Raw genomic sequence first — 17,662 nt, 5'->3', positions numbered from 1 at the left:
CTGGACCGAGCAGGAGGTGGTGGGGTGTGTGTGTGGGGGGGGGGGGGGGCGGCGCTCTGGGGTAGGTGTAAAGGGATGTGGAGACGTAATCGAAACATGTGTGTGTTCTGATTAGAAGCAGACGGCCCCCTTCGGGCTCTTATCGGCTGCAGCTTTTCTGTTTTCCCTGACTCCCTTTCTGTCCCATTAAAACACACACATACACACACACATACACACACACACACACCTTAACACACACATTGTTCACTCTCCCTCTCTCTCTCTCCGCATGACCCAACACTGACAGTAAATACCCAGTAACGCTGCCCACCCCGACACATAATGACCATTCACACACACACACACACACACACTAAACACACAGTCGGGCTGACACTCTCAGGGCCTCTCAGTGGACTCTGCGGTTAAACACACATCCTCAATCACGTCTCTGTCAAAGACGAGAAGGGTCCAGGAGAAAAGGCTGGTTCTCAGAAGGGAGACGCGGAGCGGCCAGAGGACAGAGAGACGGACGAGAAGGACAAAGAGGACAGGGGACGAGAACCTGAGACTTAAAAAGCAAATAAAGCAGAGCGAGTGTGTGTGTGTGTGTCTGGTGAGGCAGGAATGCTGCCGTCTGTTTGTCGTTAACACTCGGTGAGAACCGACGGCATAAAACAGAAAACAACACAAAAACACATTTTAAATATATATAATACATATATTTTGTTCTGTCTTTTCTATGGTGGGCGAGTGATTCCACACCTTTGTTCATCTGGCGGAGTCGTGTTATGAATTAGTTTCCTCGGTGTCGGGCTGAGCTTAAAAAGGCTCTAATCCTTTTTCCTTCCCCATTGTGCAACTACATAACACAGCGTTTTTAAAGGAATTAAAGCTTTATTCCACCACATGGACCCGAGGCCTCTGACGTCGCCTCCACTTCGCTGAAACCAAAAGACTCCACCGTTGAGGTTTAATTGCTGCGAAGTGGCTCGTATCAATCTCGACGGATTAGTGAGAAAAAAAAAACACAAAACAAAAAAAAAACGCCGCCTCGCCGCGATGACACCGCAGCGCGTGGCAGCTGTGCGGCTTGCAGCCCGACGCCTGTGACGGCGGCGCTTTGCTCATTATCACCTCCGACAAACCGCCGTCTAATTTCACACTCCCGAGGCCGAGCGCACACGCGCGCCGGGCACCGCCCGTGCACGCGCGTACCTCCGACTGCTGCTGTTGTTCACGCCGCCACACTGAGTTCACAAAGTGAACAAAGGCGACACTCCCAAATAAAATGAAATGGAAACACACACAGACACACGCACAGACACACGCCAGTGCCCCACTGAGCCTCAGATCTGCCCATCAGATAAAGTGGATCCTCTGACATGGGCCAACATGCGAGAGGAAGCCAGCTGGATTGCCTGGAGATATGAATGAGAGAGGAAAAAAAAAAAGTCCTCTTTTGTGATCGGGCCGCACAAGTCACAGTCCTTGACAAAAACAAACCAAAACGCACACATCCAATTTCCTCTGGCTTAACGTTTACAGCGTGTTAATCCCACATTTGATCCCCGCAGCGAGGAACCTTGAGTCAGCGCGGCGCTGCAGGAGGAGGAGAGGGGGGCGGGGGGGGGGGTAAACTACGTCCGGTAAAAAGGACATTTACTTCAGGTTCTGTTCAGCTCTGCTGTGAAGTTGGGCCTTTTCACGCGAGGGTCGTGGGTCACGGCCTGTTTCGGGGGGGGGGCATTTGAGGCGCTGTGTTTTTTTTGGCACTGAAGGGGGGGGGGTCACGTTTTTTTCTGAATGAAGGAAACAAGTGGATGACTCACGGCGTCTTGAGGTGTATCGCTCCGGTCCTCTCGCAGTCGTAGATGACGAGGCTCCCAGACACCACAGACGTGCCGTTCACTTTTATCGCCACGGAGACAGTCAGATGATCTGCGGGGGGGGACAAAAGGTTGCGTTCAGGTCAGCGTCGATGGCCGCGCGGCGCCGCGGGGCGGGGCGAGCAAAGGGGGCGTCTCCCAAGCCTCACCTGCGCCGGGGGGGGTCGGCCGGTAGCTTTCTCGCGGGAGCAGCGGGCAGGTCTGGATTTGAGCGGGGCCGTAGTCCAGGTGCACCGTGGCGGCCGTGGAAACGCCGGGGCCGTACTCGCACTCCACCCGGGACCCTGCCAGATCGGGAACGCTGCCGTTTATCAGGATGCCGACGTCCTGCGTGCGGGGAAACAGGAGAACGTGAAACACGGCTCATATATATGTATATATATATATATATATTTATATATATATATATATATATATATACACATTTTGCAGGGTTTGTGCGGTTTTACTTCAAGTTGCTACAGGAGCTAATGTGTAACGAAGAAGCAGATGGCGCCGTGCTACATTCACGTCTAAATGTGGCCATGTGATGAAGTATGACAGACGTGTAATGAGAACGATAACACCTCACTGACATTCCTGATTTTTCGGCTAAATTATTCCGATGAGAGGAAAATGGGGAAGGGAGGGTGCGGGGGGAAGAGGAACAAAGATTTCTGCGAGAGGAAGCGAAAAGGATGACTCGCGGCTCAGCAGATAGCGGCTTGAAGAGGCCCGGCGAAACACGCGCTAAACGCGTCTCAAACGTCTCTATTGTTCGGCGGAAGCGGCCATTTCCTGCCGAAAGGCCCCCCGACTTCCTGCCTGCAGCTTCCTGTTTGAGGAGACAACCTTGAGTCGCCGCTTCCCGAGGCTGTGAAGGATGCCCGCGTATCGGGGCAGCTGTTGGATCTGTTACAGCCCAAAAGCCAAACTGACCTACACGACAAGCAAACACCCTCGATTAACGCAGCAATTAATGACCTGTCGTCTCTCGCTCTCGTCTAATTACGAGCTGTAACCAAAGGTCAAATATATTCAAGGTGTCAAAGATCGGCGAGCTCATTATCGTTGTGCTGTTGTGCCTGTACGAACAGTTTGCCTGTCGTGGAAGTGTATGCGAGACACGAAGCGGCGACGGAGCTCGCGGCTTTTGTTTCATCGGGTTTTTCTGAAAGTTTTAACTCCGGCGTTTGATTTCCGACGCTCTCGAAGCTGTCTTGCAACTGTCAGAAATGAGCTGTAATTTATTTCCAGGTGCGAGTGGTTCCATCAACAGCAGCCTCAAAAAATGGATCTAATCTAGCATGCCGTGTGACTTTTTGCACATACCACCGTCACTTTTTCCGACACACTTGGAATTACTGCTTGGAATAGAACGAAGGTTCCGTAGACGCAAACATCAGCCGGTTCACGTATCAGAGGAGTTATAATTTTAGTCAAAGATCATCAGTTAAAAAATAAAGTCTATGTCTGGTTCGGCTGAAAACAGAACGCCAAAAGCACTAATTACCCCAAAATGAAAGCGCTAATCAGGCATGCAAATGCTAAACTAAAGCAAGATGGTTTATTCAGGTATTGAAAACATAACAGAGCTGACACAATACAGCCCCAGTATGATTTAACTATAACTACCGCCAAAAGGCCTCGTTATTAATCATCAATCTTCTGATCATCATTTCAATTTTGTTTAATTACACATCTGCTATATATGAAATCACAGGTTGGCCACATTAGCAGAAGAGAGTGACATTAACAATTTGCTACAACTGCCACTGAAGCCGACTGAGAGAAATGGAGACGGGCCACTCCGAAATTATAATAATGAATATAATCACATCAGATGATACGATGACCTCTATGAGGCCGAGATTCCTAAATGCCACAAACTAATTACACGGTGGCTGAAATACATAAAAGGGGGCAGGTATCGCACAAGTCGATATTAATGTGTGATGAAAATCAGCTATTTAATATTATATTTTCAGATGGAAAAGTCATAGTCCAGTCTGCTACCCGAGAGTGCAGCTGTTGATTTAATAATAGCAATAAAGTTGTCACTTTGCCTACACAAATACATCAGCCCTTCGTGACTTTATCAGCTGAGTCATAATGAAAGCGTGTATAAGAATACCCAGCTTTAAATATGCTGCCCCCATTACAAACGTTCCTTGGCGCGGGGGGGGGTGGGGAGGTTTTACCTTGATGTCTGCGGCGATGCTGATCTCCGGGGGCGTCAGGGTCATGGTGGGACACTGCTGCAGGCCGTCCCCCATGCTGATCCAGGAGCGGGCCTGCAGGCCCCGGGCACACTCCTTCTGGATGGTGCATCTGGACAAAGTGACAACACGAACACGTTCACTTGGTGTGTAGATCGGATCAGTGCACGGAGCGGGCGGGATGTCTGGAGGTTGCTTGCAATACGTTGTGGAAACTAAAATCCAGAAATGCAATTTTCCTCGCTGGTCTGCAGAGAGAGAACTGAGCTGCAGAAGCTGGCGCAACATTTGTTGTTAATGAATGTTTGTTTTTCTTCCAAAGACTAAATCTTACAAGTAATCAGTAATCACTTTAGAAAATGTCTATTTTAGACACTGTTGTTTAATTGTTAATGTCATTTTAAACACAAAACTGCACATTTGATCATCTTGGAGGAAGAACTCCAACGGCGGGAAAATGTTAAACTAGCGGCTCTTCCAGCTAGCTTAGCCTAGCGGCTAGCTTAGCATAGCGGTACTGTGGTTTGATTCCTCTGCACAGTTCTCCGCTGTACGTCTTCAGCTCCCTTCTTGCTGTCTCTGATCTAACTGACTGCAGCCAGCGTAAAATAAATAGTACGTTAACTATGTTAAAATACTTTGTCGCATTCATCTCTGCCACATTAATCGCATGGATCAGCGCGTCTATGTTGACAGCCCTAAAACGAATTGGTTGTCAATGCCTCAGTTGGTAAACAGCCATTGGAGGAGCAGGCGGAGCTTTAGGGGTCAACGCTTAATCCCTCGGGAGGAAAGGACGACACTTTTGTGTTTCCATTTCATCCTCGGACTCGGCGAGTTCTCACCGTGGGGTTTCACGGTTCGCTTCCCACGGATTCATGGAGGTGCTCCGGTCTCCTAATGTCACATTCAGACCTTCGGCTGTCAGCTCGTTCGACCCGACCACGAGAGACTACTTGACTCTAGGTCACGCTCATCGCTATGGCAACACATCCTGCAGCATCGGGCGGGGGGCAGGGCGGGGGGAGGGCAGTCAACCAAAAGTTGAATAAAATAAAACATACGGATCCTGGCGCCTCTCGGTGAAGGCACAGAGGATACAGTGTGACTATCGTGAATGCGGAGAACAGGAGGATTGTGAGAGTGCCTTCAACAAGCAAGGTGGCGTCGCACCCTTCTGCTTCACTAATGAAGCTCGCTGGCCGCTGGCACAGAGCTCGGTTCATCCGCGGAGCGGCCTGCAAGGACAAAGTGACCTCAGAGTTAGGAGGAATCAAATGGGGGCCCCCATTTGGCAGTGTCCTAACAAGCCACATAATGAGTTCGCCACTTCCCCCTCGCACGCGCGTGTAGTTGTTTTTAAAATAAAGCGTGTGTCTGTGCGCCGCGCGTAACCCCCCCCCTCCAAGTGTGAGTATTTGCATCCGGAAAGCGAGTGTGTCCAGATTCTCCGTCCCATCGGCGCTGAGGGACTGAGAGGAGCCACCAGGTCCGCCACACCAGCTAAAAATAACACAAAGATCCCCGGCACACTAATACAATGCTAACATGCCATAGCCGCCGTTAGCATGTGGCCTTTTGTCCGTCCAAAGGTCCCCAGCGCAGAGTTTAGAGCACATCTGAGTCGGTGGCTAACAGCTAACGGCGCTAACAGCTAACGGCACTAACAGCAACGAAAGCGGTGACATCTTTGCTTTTAGTCGCTCAGCGGCGCGTTGGGTCTCACGCGCCTCCTGAACCTCCTGAGTGCTAACAGTAAAAACACTCATGGAGAGCAGAGAACACAGAAGCCCAGGTTACAATTCAAATCAACATTGTTTCACTTCATCTTCACATCCTTCCCCATCAAACGTGTGGAATCTTTGAGATATCATCCCAAACCTCTCAAGCACGAGCTTCTGTCCCGCGTGGAATGGTATAAAATTAGCCATGGGTCCAACGGGGACGTGTAAAAGAGGCATTTGATGCTAACTTTCGGTACTTTTTGGCACTCTGTGCCACACACACACACGTAGCAGTACTTGAAAGGACTGAAGCTTCCATCTCAGCCACATCTTTAAGATCACAGGCATTTGTGACGTGAATTATGTCGCTTGTGTGGGTTTATTTAAGTTTCATTTTGAAATCCTTGCGTAATGCACAACCTCCTCGTGGCTTGCAGCGAGGCCAAAGGGCCCTTCTTGTTCTCCATCTCGAAGAATATATTTAGATTATCAAGTAAACTCTAGACTGTATCTTTAAGTAGTAAATACATCATAGATGCCACTCGACATGAACGGAAGCAGGCGTCCAGGAAACGTCATTTTATGATCTCAGACATGGAGTCTCAGATGAATTTGAAATCACATCATGAAGTCTTTGTCTATTGTGTCTATTTATTTCCTTAAATGCATTCAAGACTTGCCTGCTTATTTGCAAAGCTCTTTGATCGCGTGCAGCCGTGTGTGGAAATACATTCCTAGCACCCTAAAAAAAACAACTTTACACATACGGTACACACACACACACACACAAACACACACTACTCAACCGCTTCACAGCGGCGTGCTGACTTTTCAAACAGCTCCTTAAAATAAACAGAGTCAACATATGCAGCTACAATCTGACCCGAGAAAACTCACCACCTTCTGAGTGTCTGTTCGACAGAGAAGGTGGGAAACCGGCGAGCAGCCGGAGAACGTGCCGCCAACGGCACGCACAGACCCACTGTGAGAGGAGCGTGATGATTTGTGAATCCAGAAGACAGCGCGTGACACATCGTTTGATTTAAATGAAGACATTTAAGTGCTTTCTTGTGACACGTGAGAGCCAACGAAGGGACGTTCTTCGACCCCCCTCGACCTCTTCTTTACTCCAACCGCCCCCCCCCCCCCCCGATCCCTCGGGCTCTGAGGCCACAGCTCAGCGGCTGGCGTGACTGGCCAAACGCACAAAAAAACAACAACACACACACACGCATGACATCAGCTCCCTGGCCTCCAGACAGGGACGCACACTCGCGCCGACACTCACACACAGGCGTGCACACATTGACATTTGCTGGTCAAAAGAAGCAGTGTGCGCTCTCCCACCCACCAGCATCATCACAATCAACGCTGCTTTGTAGAGGGACACGGAGGAGGACAAGGGCCCTGCGGGGGGGGGGGGGGGGGACCAGGGAGACAGAGAGGGAGGTTGAGAGCGGGATAACGAAATACTCAAAAGCCACTGGAAAATACGAAGGCGAGGAAAGGGAGGGGGGGGGGGGGGAGGAGGTAGGAGGGAGGTGGGGAGGGGGGGCAAGAAGGAAGTTGAGGGCAGAGAGAACCGCGAGGGTGAAAAGAAAAGAAAAATGCAGCGAAGCGAGAAAAGGACGGAGGATAAAGAGACGACACATAGTTAAATCAGGAGAGGAGACGAGGAGATGACAGGGAGACAGTCTGACCACATACACACACGCACACAGAGACACGCACACACACACACACACACACACACAAACACAAACAAACAAACGAGCGCCGCTCGACGCCACGCTGTGGCAGCGTGCTCCCTCGCTCGCTCACACTTGAGCCAAAGTCGCTTCCTTCCCCCGGACACCCAGCACCCAGGGGAGCGCTCAGGAACAAAGACGTGACCCCCCCTTCGCCCCCCCCCCCCCTCCTGAGGCCTAATGAAAAGCAAATCAATTCTGCTTGATGCAAACAACAGCTTTTCCAAGCCCCCCCAAAACACGCCGCCACGCCCGGGGCGACATTTTGAAAAAATCGAAAACGAGGGGTGATGAAAACCTGCCAATCGCATCGACTTAAAACATAAAGGTGTAAAAACGACGCACTCAAACTGCTTTGTCTCCAAACGTGTGATCCCTGCTTGAATGCAGGCGGTAGACACGTTTCCACCACTTCTAAACATCTTTTCCCCTCGTTGTGCTCACCGGCTCTCCAGCGTGCACCAGCCGCAGTGGGCGTCGCCGGCTCCCAGGCAGTCGCCGCAGCTCCTCCACTGGTCGCAGTCCGCCACTCTGACCCTCAGCATCTGCACAACAACAACACAACAACAACACTTTGAACACCGCCGCTCCACGCCACGGATCCCCCGCCGAGGAGCCTTCCTTACGTGGTGCGAGGTCATGAGGTAGAGGAAGTTGCTGTCGTTGGGGTCGAAGGTCATGATGTGGTGGACCGGCTCGCTGGCGGGCAGCTTCAGGGTCCACTGGTTGGCCACGGTCATGTTGGGCAGGAGGGTGAGCTGTGGAGGACACGTCAGGTTGGGACGTTGCCGTGAAAAAGCACCAAAAGGGCTCCACGAGTACTGAGAGATGAAACCGCAGCAGTTTATTTTCTGTTGATCAAGCAGCTCAGTTCAAATTCGGGGACAGGTGTGTGTGTGTGTGTGTTTCCCTAGAAGAAGCATTTTATTCACTTCCTCCACCTGCTTTTGGCAGCGGATTCGTGGGAGCAATCCCCATCGCGAGCAGTCCTCCGACTCGCCAGCGCGAAGGTGGTGCAGGGAGATAAACACCTTCTTTTGTGGGGAACCCCTGGGACGGAGCACGCAGATCAAGGTGCGAGGGTGTAATGGCTGCCGGCTTCTGTTAATTGTACATTGCTTAAATCACCAATCACCGAGCCTAAGTTTATTTCAGAATGTCCTTTGTTCGAGCCGTGTGCCTAATCTCGTTTTTTGCCGAGCCGTCATTTATCTACGCGCTGGCCTTCCTGCAGGTCCAGATAGGGAAACGAGTGACATGTTCTCTAGCGCACACACACACACACACACTCACACAAAGCTGTGTAGCAATAACAAACTTTGCCGACTGAGACTTCCTGTCACACAGACAGTGAAAGCCCCCTTCAATAGAGACATCCTGAGGAACTGGCAAACTGGCCGGCATCTGGTGAGAAGCACAGGTTCCTTCACTTCTCCATCCGCTGAGCGCACAAACCCACAAATCCACACAGACACACAGACAGACACACACACAAAACAAACACCACCCACTGAGACGTTGCTGGTTACTGTTCAACCAGAGCAGACAAGAGCTGGTAAACCACTGGCTTAACCTGCAATCAGAGGCCTTATCTCAACCCCCAAATATCACTGTCGGTTTTAAAACCCATCGAAACACACACACACACACACACACACACACACACTACTGCTGTGGAGATAGCAGCCTTCACAGGAGCAGCAGAGGAGCAGGGAGGAGGAGGAGGGTGGAGGGGGGTGGAGGAGGGTGGAGAGCTGTGGCCCAGTGCGCCACCAGGTCAACCATCAAAACACCTGCTGTTCTGGCAGGTCGCTCTGACTCCATTCTCTGTCTATCTGCCTGCAGATGAAAGGCCCCATTCAAGGTGTGCTCAGCTGCTGTGTGCGTGTGTGTGTGTGTGTGTGTGTGTGTGTGCGCGTGTGTGCGTACCTGGGTGTAAAGGAGGGAGAATAAAGGGACGTGAGGGCAGGAGGGAGAAAAAGATGAAGTCTATTTGTTTGCAAAAAACGCGAATCAAAGAGCCCTTTCATATTTGAGAAGGAGATAACGAACAGAACTGAGAAGTAGAGGGATGGGGTGGGGGGGGGGGGGTGAGAGGGGTGCGGGGGGGGGGGGGGGGTGACGACAAGCGGTCACTGCGAGCGGCGGGACAATGCAAGTCAGCTGTAATGGGGGAGGGAGAGACTTCATTAAGAAATGCATGTAATTACAAATTACTTCACTGAGGGAGGGCCCTCTCAGAGACAGTAAAGGAGGCCTAACTTAATCCCAACCACTGTTCCCCTGTGTTTAGACTGAGCCAAACTCCCATTACGCACACTAACAGCACCATTAACCTCTGAAACAGCTCTGTCCTCAGGGCTCACACACACACACGCTGCCACACACACACACACACACAGACACACACGTACATACACAAACGGACATAAAGCTAAATAAGCAGTATGTTGTTGCCCAAGGTCACAAAAACACCATGTGTCCTCCGTAACGAGGCAGACACAACACAACACACAAGACACATAATTAGGGTATGCGTTCAACTCTGAGTAAACACACAAAATCACTAAACCACTCACACTGGCCCACAGACAAAGTCAAACACCTCTAAACACAGTGAAGCCTGCAATCAAGCACACACACACACACACACACACACACACACACACGCACACGCACACCCTACCAGGCCCGGCCGGCCTGATAGGTGCAGTTTATGGCGTTTTTCTCTCCACCCAGCTCGCTCGGGGGGGGGGGGGCTGAGTCCTGCTCAGTCGACTGCTCCTCAGACAACGAGCAGGTCTCAGGACCATCCGCGATGGGTCATGGATGAACCTACGAGATGAAAGCAGACCTTCCTCTCTGGCTGTTTCATGGTCTGTTTTTTTTTTTGAAGACTCAGCAGCCACGCCGCAGCGGAACAACAGATACAAGCTTCAGGCCTTTCCTCATTACATTAACTTATTTAAGTGGTGACTATCAGCGGTGGCTGTGTTCAGACCTGAGGTGGCGTTTGCTTTGGAAAAGGTTCAGCAGGTGTGATTTGGAGTCAGCCTCTGGCCACGCCAACGTGGTGACGCTTGACTCGATGAGTTGGGCATCAACGCGACTCAACTTGTAGCCTCTCGACTTGAAAACCATCGCTGATTCAAACGGTGTGCCACCGATGCATGAGCTCAGCTTTATTTCCCCGCGTACACCAGCGTTCGCTCACTTGATTTGAACCAATCGAGTGTGACATTAAAAAGCAAAACTAAATCTGTGTGGTGGGAACCAAAGCGGAGTTTTTACAAGACTCCAGTCTCCAAGTTTAGGACGTGGGACCTGCCATCCACTACTTTCTCATGCCCTCAAGACGTGATTTAAAACTGGCAAAACAATGATTTGGCCCCACGCGAGTTACTGAGTGTGTGTGTGTGTGTGTGTGTGTGCGTCTCACCTTACGAAGTCGTCCACTGCTGGTCCCCAGGAAGACCACGGTGTGGTTGTGCACGTTGTCCACGGACACCGAGCTGAGGCCCGTGTATTCCACCAGCGGGGCGGCCCTCAGGGACCTCCGCAGGGCCAGGGGGTGCTGCAGGTGGGCCGCGCCGCAGTCCAGCTGGTCGGGCTGCAACTGCAACACAAGCGACGCACAAAAACACACACAGACGCGCAATTGAGAGAGCTCGGGGCGCACGATGAAAGCAGCGAAAGGGCCTTGATAGCGGCCGCCGCGGCGGCGCCGCTCATTCCTCCCAATCACTTTTCAGACATCTCGGAGCACTTGAAAGGGGCTCAACGAGGGTCGTCAACACTCATCAGACGCCGCTTTTGTCAAATCCTCAGCGGGCAGCGATAAAACGTTAGTGCCACGCGTCGGTGAGCATCGGGATCTGTTGGGAATTCTCGGAATATCTCAGAGCGTGCAAAGGCAAAAAAAGGGAGAAAAAAAAGGGAAAAGAAAAACAGGGAGAATTAAGCAGAGAGGGTATTTGCAGAGTGGTTTCCCACGGGCCCTTGTGCTCGCGGCCTTGTGTCTCTTATCGTACATTTTGTCTGGCTTCGCCTCTCTGCCGGCCTTCAGACTGCAGCAACACGGATGTGGAACTGAAGAACGACTCGATTTGAGCGGCGGGTCGGTTGTGTTGCTCCAAAGCTCTGCCCGAGTTTATTCTCAACTGCTAATGTAATTTGTAGTTGGCTTTTGGTTGAAGCCAAATATGAAGGAAAAAAAAAACCTCAAGCACTTTGATCCGAGCTGTTGTGCATGGAGATGGCATCCAGAGGACTGGTCACGAGAGAATCGGCCCCCGGGGGGCCACGGGCCACAAGGCAGCCCCAGTGTGGAAGAGGGGGGGGGGGGGGGGGTTGACAGCACAGTGGCCACGGGGCCCTCCTTTGACCTCAGCTCCGTCTGGCAGAACAACCTCCATGTAAAAAGTTTAGATTTCACAGCATTCCGATGACGGACACGACTCAATGAGAAGAGCAAAGTTCGCTCCGGGGCAGATGGTCTGTTTCATGCAAGTGGAACGCATGAAGACCAGAGTCGGCCACGTGTTTTACAACAAAGCCGCCCTTTGATTCGCTGATATTGGCCCTAAAATTGAGGTCCGTTTATAGCGTGTAAAGGGAAGGAGACATGTCTGAGCTTCAGGACAAAGAAGACCATTGGGCTCTCTTCACATTTGATAAGACAAGGGGAGCTGCTGGATGTCAGGGGGGAGTCTCACCCTTCCCACAACCCCCAGCGGGGCTCAGGGAGCATCTCCCCCATCTATCATGACCTCTCCTCGTGACACGCGAGATAGCCCGCAAGTCCAGAGCCTAGGGGCCAAGGGGAGAAAAGGGAAAGGGGAACCACCCGAGATCCACAAGCGCGTTCACGTCTCTGTAAATAAGAAGCGGGCTTTATTGTAATTACAATAAAGTTCTAAACCTCTAACAACGTTTACTCGCTTCAACGCGCCATTTAGCCTCAAATAAAAAAACACTTGAACTTGAAACTTGAAGAGTAATATTTGGGTGTTTAATTACCACCAGGTTCCCCTTCTGGACGCAGGCGGCCCCGGAGCCCTGGATGACGCTGTCCAGCACCTGCACGTCGCTGCTGGGCGAGTTGGAGCAGTTGCGGCGCCCTCGTCGGATCTCCTCGTCAATGTCGCCGAACTTGAAGGCGCACAGCGCGGACTTCCTGTCCGCCTTGGTGAACACCCCGAACAGGTAGGGCTCCGAGCCGCGCCCGTCCCGCGCCTGGATCTCCGCGGGGTACACGGACAGCAGCCGGTTGTAGATGTCCCCGTTGGAGCCGCACTGCAGCGGCATCTGGATGTAGGACTCCGTGAGCTTTCTGCTCTCCGGCCCGCTGGGCTTCCGGGGGCTCTCGGTGTCCAGGCAGATGCGGGCGAGGATGCTGTTGGGCTGGCTCTCCTTGTGGCCCACCTTGGCGTCGTTATTGAAGGCGATGTAGGAATAAGTCTTGAGCGCGAACGCGTGGACGAAGTTCAGTTTGTTCTTGGTCTTCACGTCTTGTTTGATCTTGAACACGTTGTCCTCCGACGGGTTGATGTCGTAGGTGAAAAGTCGGGATAAATCATTGATGTTCAGCGCGCGGATGGCGATCTCCGGGGTGTTTTCAAAGCGCAGGTCCTCCTTGCTGTGGTTCTTGGGGAAAAACTGGGTTCCGGCCCCCGTGTAGGTGGCCCCGACGAGGAGCCGGGTGCTGCCCCCGTGGCTCTTGAAGATGAGCCCCACGGTGGAGGCGTTCGGGTGGTTGGCGGCGATGTTGAGCATGCTGGGGAAAACCGTCTTCTCGCCGTGGTGCGGGAACTCCACCGCGATCCGCGAGATATTCTCCATTCTCCGCAGCTCGCAGAAGCCCTGGTACACGGAGCCGCACACCAGCACCACCCCTTGCTCCCGGTCCAGCTTCAGCAGCTTGTTGTGGTTGTCGGTGAGGGACTTGGGATGCTCGCACGGGGCCTGGGGCAGCTGGGGCGCGTGGCACAACAGGTTGTCCTCCACCGGGCCGGTGCTCCTCTCCGCCTCCACGCCCAGGGTGCCGTTCAGCTGGTAGACGGCGTTGACGGCGGCCAGGTAGACCCTCCGCGACACGGGGTCCACCGCGAAGTTATTGGTGCGATTCGGGGACGCGAACGCCTGTTGGACGCGCAGCGCGCTGGCACCGCGGCGCGTCTCCAAGGCCAGGGCGCCGAGCAGCAGGGCAGCGATCGCTATCGAAGGAGGCATTTTTCCTTCTGGCCGGCTTGCGCGTCTTCTGTGCCGAGGGGTGCATTGAGCAATGGCAAAAGTGTGCGTTTGTCCCTTTGCTGCTGACAGCCCGAGAGGAAAGGCTGTTTCCTGCTCAACGCCTGGACCCGGAATGACGCGATAAGCGAGTCGTGCTTCCTCCTCGCGCTGCCTCCCCCCCCCCCCTGTACAGCGCAGCAGCGTCCCTCCCGGGGCGCGCACGAGCCTCGGTGCGAGGAGGACCTCTTGTTTTGAGGAGACATTTTTGGTGGTTTACTCGTCGATGCGTAAAGCCCGGATGTTGTCGCGCGCGCACAGAGGCCATCCGACTTGGAGTGATGTTTTGGTCATGTGTATTCAAAACATGTGTCCGTGAATAAATACTTCACAAAGTACACATTTAAGTGATTTAAGTGAGTCTACTGGGAACAGTGGGAATAAGTCGTGGTAGCAATTCTATTTAGGATTGTACAATTATTAGACGTATCCCACTTATTAGAGCTAATTTGACCTTTTCTTCCCACTCATATATCACGAGTCTTATGTTTACGTTTAGGTTATAATGTGAGTTCATCCTGCCAAATGTCTCCGTTAATGACCACATAGCCCATTCTGTCTTTAAAGGTGCCCCCCCCCCCCGGTTCCGCTCGTCTTTGGGGTTAATGACGGGTCACCGTCCCACCTCCTGTGCTCCACGCTCCCTGGGCTCCCAGATTAGTTCTGCAGATCCGGAGGGCTCCGTTTTGGACGAGCCGTGAAAGTGCTACCAGATGGGCACCTCGGCGCACCTTTCCGCTTTTTGACATTCAGATCCATCCAACGCAGCTTTTCTTGCGCTCTTTGCCTCATAAATATTCAAGCGCAACACATGCGCCCCTCCTGAAACCCACTCAGAAATGCACAATTATAGTTAGCAGGGTTTTTTTCTCTCTCCTGTCTCTGGGTGGTGTGTGTGCACATATGCTCACATCTCTGAATGGAGCTGAGTGGCCGCGGATGTGTCACGCGCTCAGCATTACATTACATGTCATTTAGCTGACGCCTTTATCCAAAGCGACTTCCATTGCGTCATAACCCACGCGTTACATTTTGCCTGGGGAGCAATTAGGGGTTAGGTGACTTGCTCAGGGACACTTGGACATGGCACATGGGGAAGCCGGGATCCAAGCCACCGACCTTGCGGCTCCCAGCGCATCACACTACTCCATGCGCCACCATCGCCCAGCAGGCCCCACGAGCGTTATCTCGGAATACATGCAAGCATTAATAGCTATTTACAGGACCCCTCTGGGTGGGGAGGGGGGGTAAACCCACCCCTCTGCCCTCAGTGGGGCAGATAAGTGCGCCCCGTGTTTACCTTGGCGGACGGCCACGCGCATCACTATCTGGCGGTGTGGAAAAGCGAGCTTTGATAAAGTTTGACATAATGGAGGAAAAAAAAACAAAAAGAAACCTGACGTGACGTCCTGCGGGGAAGCGGTCAGCATCACAGAGAGCACCTGGACGCACGAGGACTAACACCTCCACCTAGTGGCTGCACGAGGAACCTGCAATATGTGTTTCATCAGCTCATCCCGCAGTGATGAGGGTGAAGCGGACATGGACACAAAACAACAACAACAACACTGGAATTTAAAGTCAAGAAACAACAAGGCTCAGCAGTTAGTTTGGGAATGCACTTTATTTATTCCACACTTACAAAAAAACATCAGAAGGCACTGGGGTGGCATAGCACACAATCCTACCCCCCCCCCCCCCAGACATCGTTAAGTGTTACTCCAAGGTCAAAAGGTCAGCTCCTTCTCGCAGTGGAAGACGTATTGAAACAGATCAATGAAATCTACCATTTCATTTGCACGCTCGACCCGAAAAGGGATCGACTTAAACAACATTTCAGCAGGCAGAGGCGCTTGGATCCTCTTAGTTGGGGGGAGGGAGGGGGGGGGAGGGGGGGGATCTCCAGACAAGGATGACAGCGACCCTGACTGGAGACAACTCCCTTCTGTCCTAACAGTGAGTGTCCCTTCAGAGCATCTCGCCTCGAGCTAAAGTGCAGCTGTGCAGCCGTTCAGAAACCAGTCGTTAAATAAGCTTCTCATCACGAAATGTCGTGTCCTCGACTCGATGAGAGGAAGAATTGACGAAAGACCGAGGAACTGCTCTCGGGGTCCAGAAACACACATCTGAAGATCTAGAGGGGGGAGATGATCAAATAAGAGATGCATCCTTGACATTCCTGACTAGAGGACAACACCGGCTGAGCAACCCTTGTCTTTCATCCGTCCCTTGGCACTGGGTGAGGAGGACCTGACACGACGTGGAGATGACTTGCACTGTGGATACAAAGCAGCAGCGCCCCAGCTGAGGTGGAGCTGGACCAGCAGGGCTCTCCCTGCTCACCTCAAACATCAAACATGGCAGGTAGTGGGAGACCATTAAACCTGGCAAACTCATTCCGTTCTTTTCTGGGACAGCGGTCGTTTTCGTCATTGCATTAGATACACAAATATGGCAGAGGCTAAACAATGACCAGATGTTGTGCGTGTGTTTATGTGCCGTTACCATGGCGAGGAGCCCATTGAAGCCGGCCCGTTCTGTCTGTTATTTCCCCAGGGAAACAGTTTTTCTTGTTTTAATAATAGTATACAAAAAAGAAATAAGTAAAAGCACATGATTAGAAATGGTGAAGCGCAAAAAAGTCTCCGGTCGTCTCAAAAAAATATTCTGTATGAACAGATTTCATCACAGCAAGAAAAGGAGCAACTCCCAGGAAGGTTTCTTTTTCAGCCGCGTTCTCCACCTGAAGGCAATCAACCACATCACCACATTTGCATGTCTCTACAATTGGACCGGGCCTTTGGAGCAAATCGCCGGCCCGGTTTCCTGACTCACGCTCCCCGTCGTGTAGTGAGAGGAGCGTGATGCTACATGGTACTGAATAAAATAACGTTGACAATAATAAAATAATATTATTAGAGATAATAACATTACATTTGATTAAAGGATAAAAACTGCATTCTGAGGAGCAGCGACATCAAAGTTCATTTTCAGAAATGTAAACAGTCTCGTTCTTCCTGAAAGAAAATCGATTGTTCTCGACTCCGCGCCGTCCTACCAGCGTGCGCGGGCCGAGCGCACTAGAAGGAGGTGGCGGCGGGCGCGGCCCCCTCAAACGTCCTGCGCGGGCTAAAGCTGCATCACCGGGTGACACCGGTAGCGGCGGGCGCGCTCACCCCGGCGGCAGCAGGGCGCGGTGCGTGAACCCGGAGAGGGCCTCCCAGTTCCTCCACAGGAAGGCCAGCAGGAGGACGAGGAGCAGGGTGGAGAGCGAGCGGGAGCGCGTCCTCATCAGCGGCACCACGCAGTTGGCCACGGTGGAGACGAAGACCAGGAGGACGGCCATGAGGGCGAGCAGCACGTTGATCAGCTTCCCCAGGAGGGTCCGGGCCGTGGCGTTCTCCAGCCCCTCCAGCTGGACCACCTGCTGCTGCTGCTGCTGCAGCTCCATCTTAGAGATCCGGGTCTGACACGCCTCCAACGCCTCCTGCACAGGGAGACAAAAGAAAGAAACTCTGTCAGCTCAGGAGGGTAGAGAACTGAAACCATGGGACGCACTTAGTGGCCACTTTACTGCAGCGCATTCTGCCAGAAGGTTCCATGATCGCTCCCGGGTACAATACAGTTCAACGCCACAGGTACAACGTCCAGCTGAGCTGATGAATTGGACTTGTCAGGTGTCCCTCGATAGGGTGATTATTTCATAAACCTCTACCGCCCCCCGCTTCCATGGACGAGAACTGCAGCCGATGGGCAAATGAGACCGTAAATAGACCCCCCCACACACCCACACCCACACAAGTCTCATCTTCCCGTTTACAGTGTCAATATGG

General features: G+C 52.4%; 2 protein-coding genes across 8 annotated transcripts in view; both read right to left on the bottom strand.

Moving 5' to 3' along the window:
• plxnd1 (plexin D1) overlaps nt 1-13,934 on the bottom strand; it is a 44,385-nt gene extending 30,451 nt beyond the window's left edge. The window contains exons 1-7 of the mRNA XM_062562696.1: nt 12,561-13,934; nt 10,981-11,157; nt 8,168-8,299; nt 7,986-8,086; nt 4,052-4,181; nt 2,021-2,198; nt 1,815-1,923 (exon numbers count right to left, since the gene is read on the bottom strand). Coding sequence (XP_062418680.1) covers nt 1,815-1,923; nt 2,021-2,198; nt 4,052-4,181; nt 7,986-8,086; nt 8,168-8,299; nt 10,981-11,157; nt 12,561-13,772 — 2,039 coding nt within the window. The 5' untranslated portion in view covers nt 13,773-13,934. The remainder of the gene's footprint in view (nt 1-1,814; nt 1,924-2,020; nt 2,199-4,051; nt 4,182-7,985; nt 8,087-8,167; nt 8,300-10,980; nt 11,158-12,560) is intronic.
• A 1,491-nt stretch (nt 13,935-15,425) lies between these two features.
• The window catches only part of tmcc1a (transmembrane and coiled-coil domain family 1a), a 31,087-nt gene continuing 28,850 nt past the window's right edge, over nt 15,426-17,662 (bottom strand). For 5 of the 7 annotated variants that reach the window (XM_037478260.2, XM_037478264.2, XM_037478262.2 and 2 more), the window contains one exon: nt 15,427-17,316. In XM_037478260.2, coding sequence (XP_037334157.2) covers nt 17,002-17,316 — 315 coding nt within the window. In that variant the 3' untranslated portion in view covers nt 15,427-17,001. Of the gene's footprint in view, nt 17,317-17,662 lie in introns of all 7 variants that reach the window. The other 2 variants (XM_037478258.2, XM_037478259.2) reach the window with 1 other exon arrangement.

Source organism: Pungitius pungitius, chromosome 1 (genome assembly GCF_949316345.1).
Source record: "Pungitius pungitius chromosome 1, fPunPun2.1, whole genome shotgun sequence".
NCBI classification, from domain to species: domain Eukaryota; kingdom Metazoa; phylum Chordata; class Actinopteri; order Perciformes; family Gasterosteidae; genus Pungitius; species Pungitius pungitius.
Note: the sequence above shows the minus strand (reverse complement) of the source record. Positions and strands in the feature narration are given on the sequence as shown.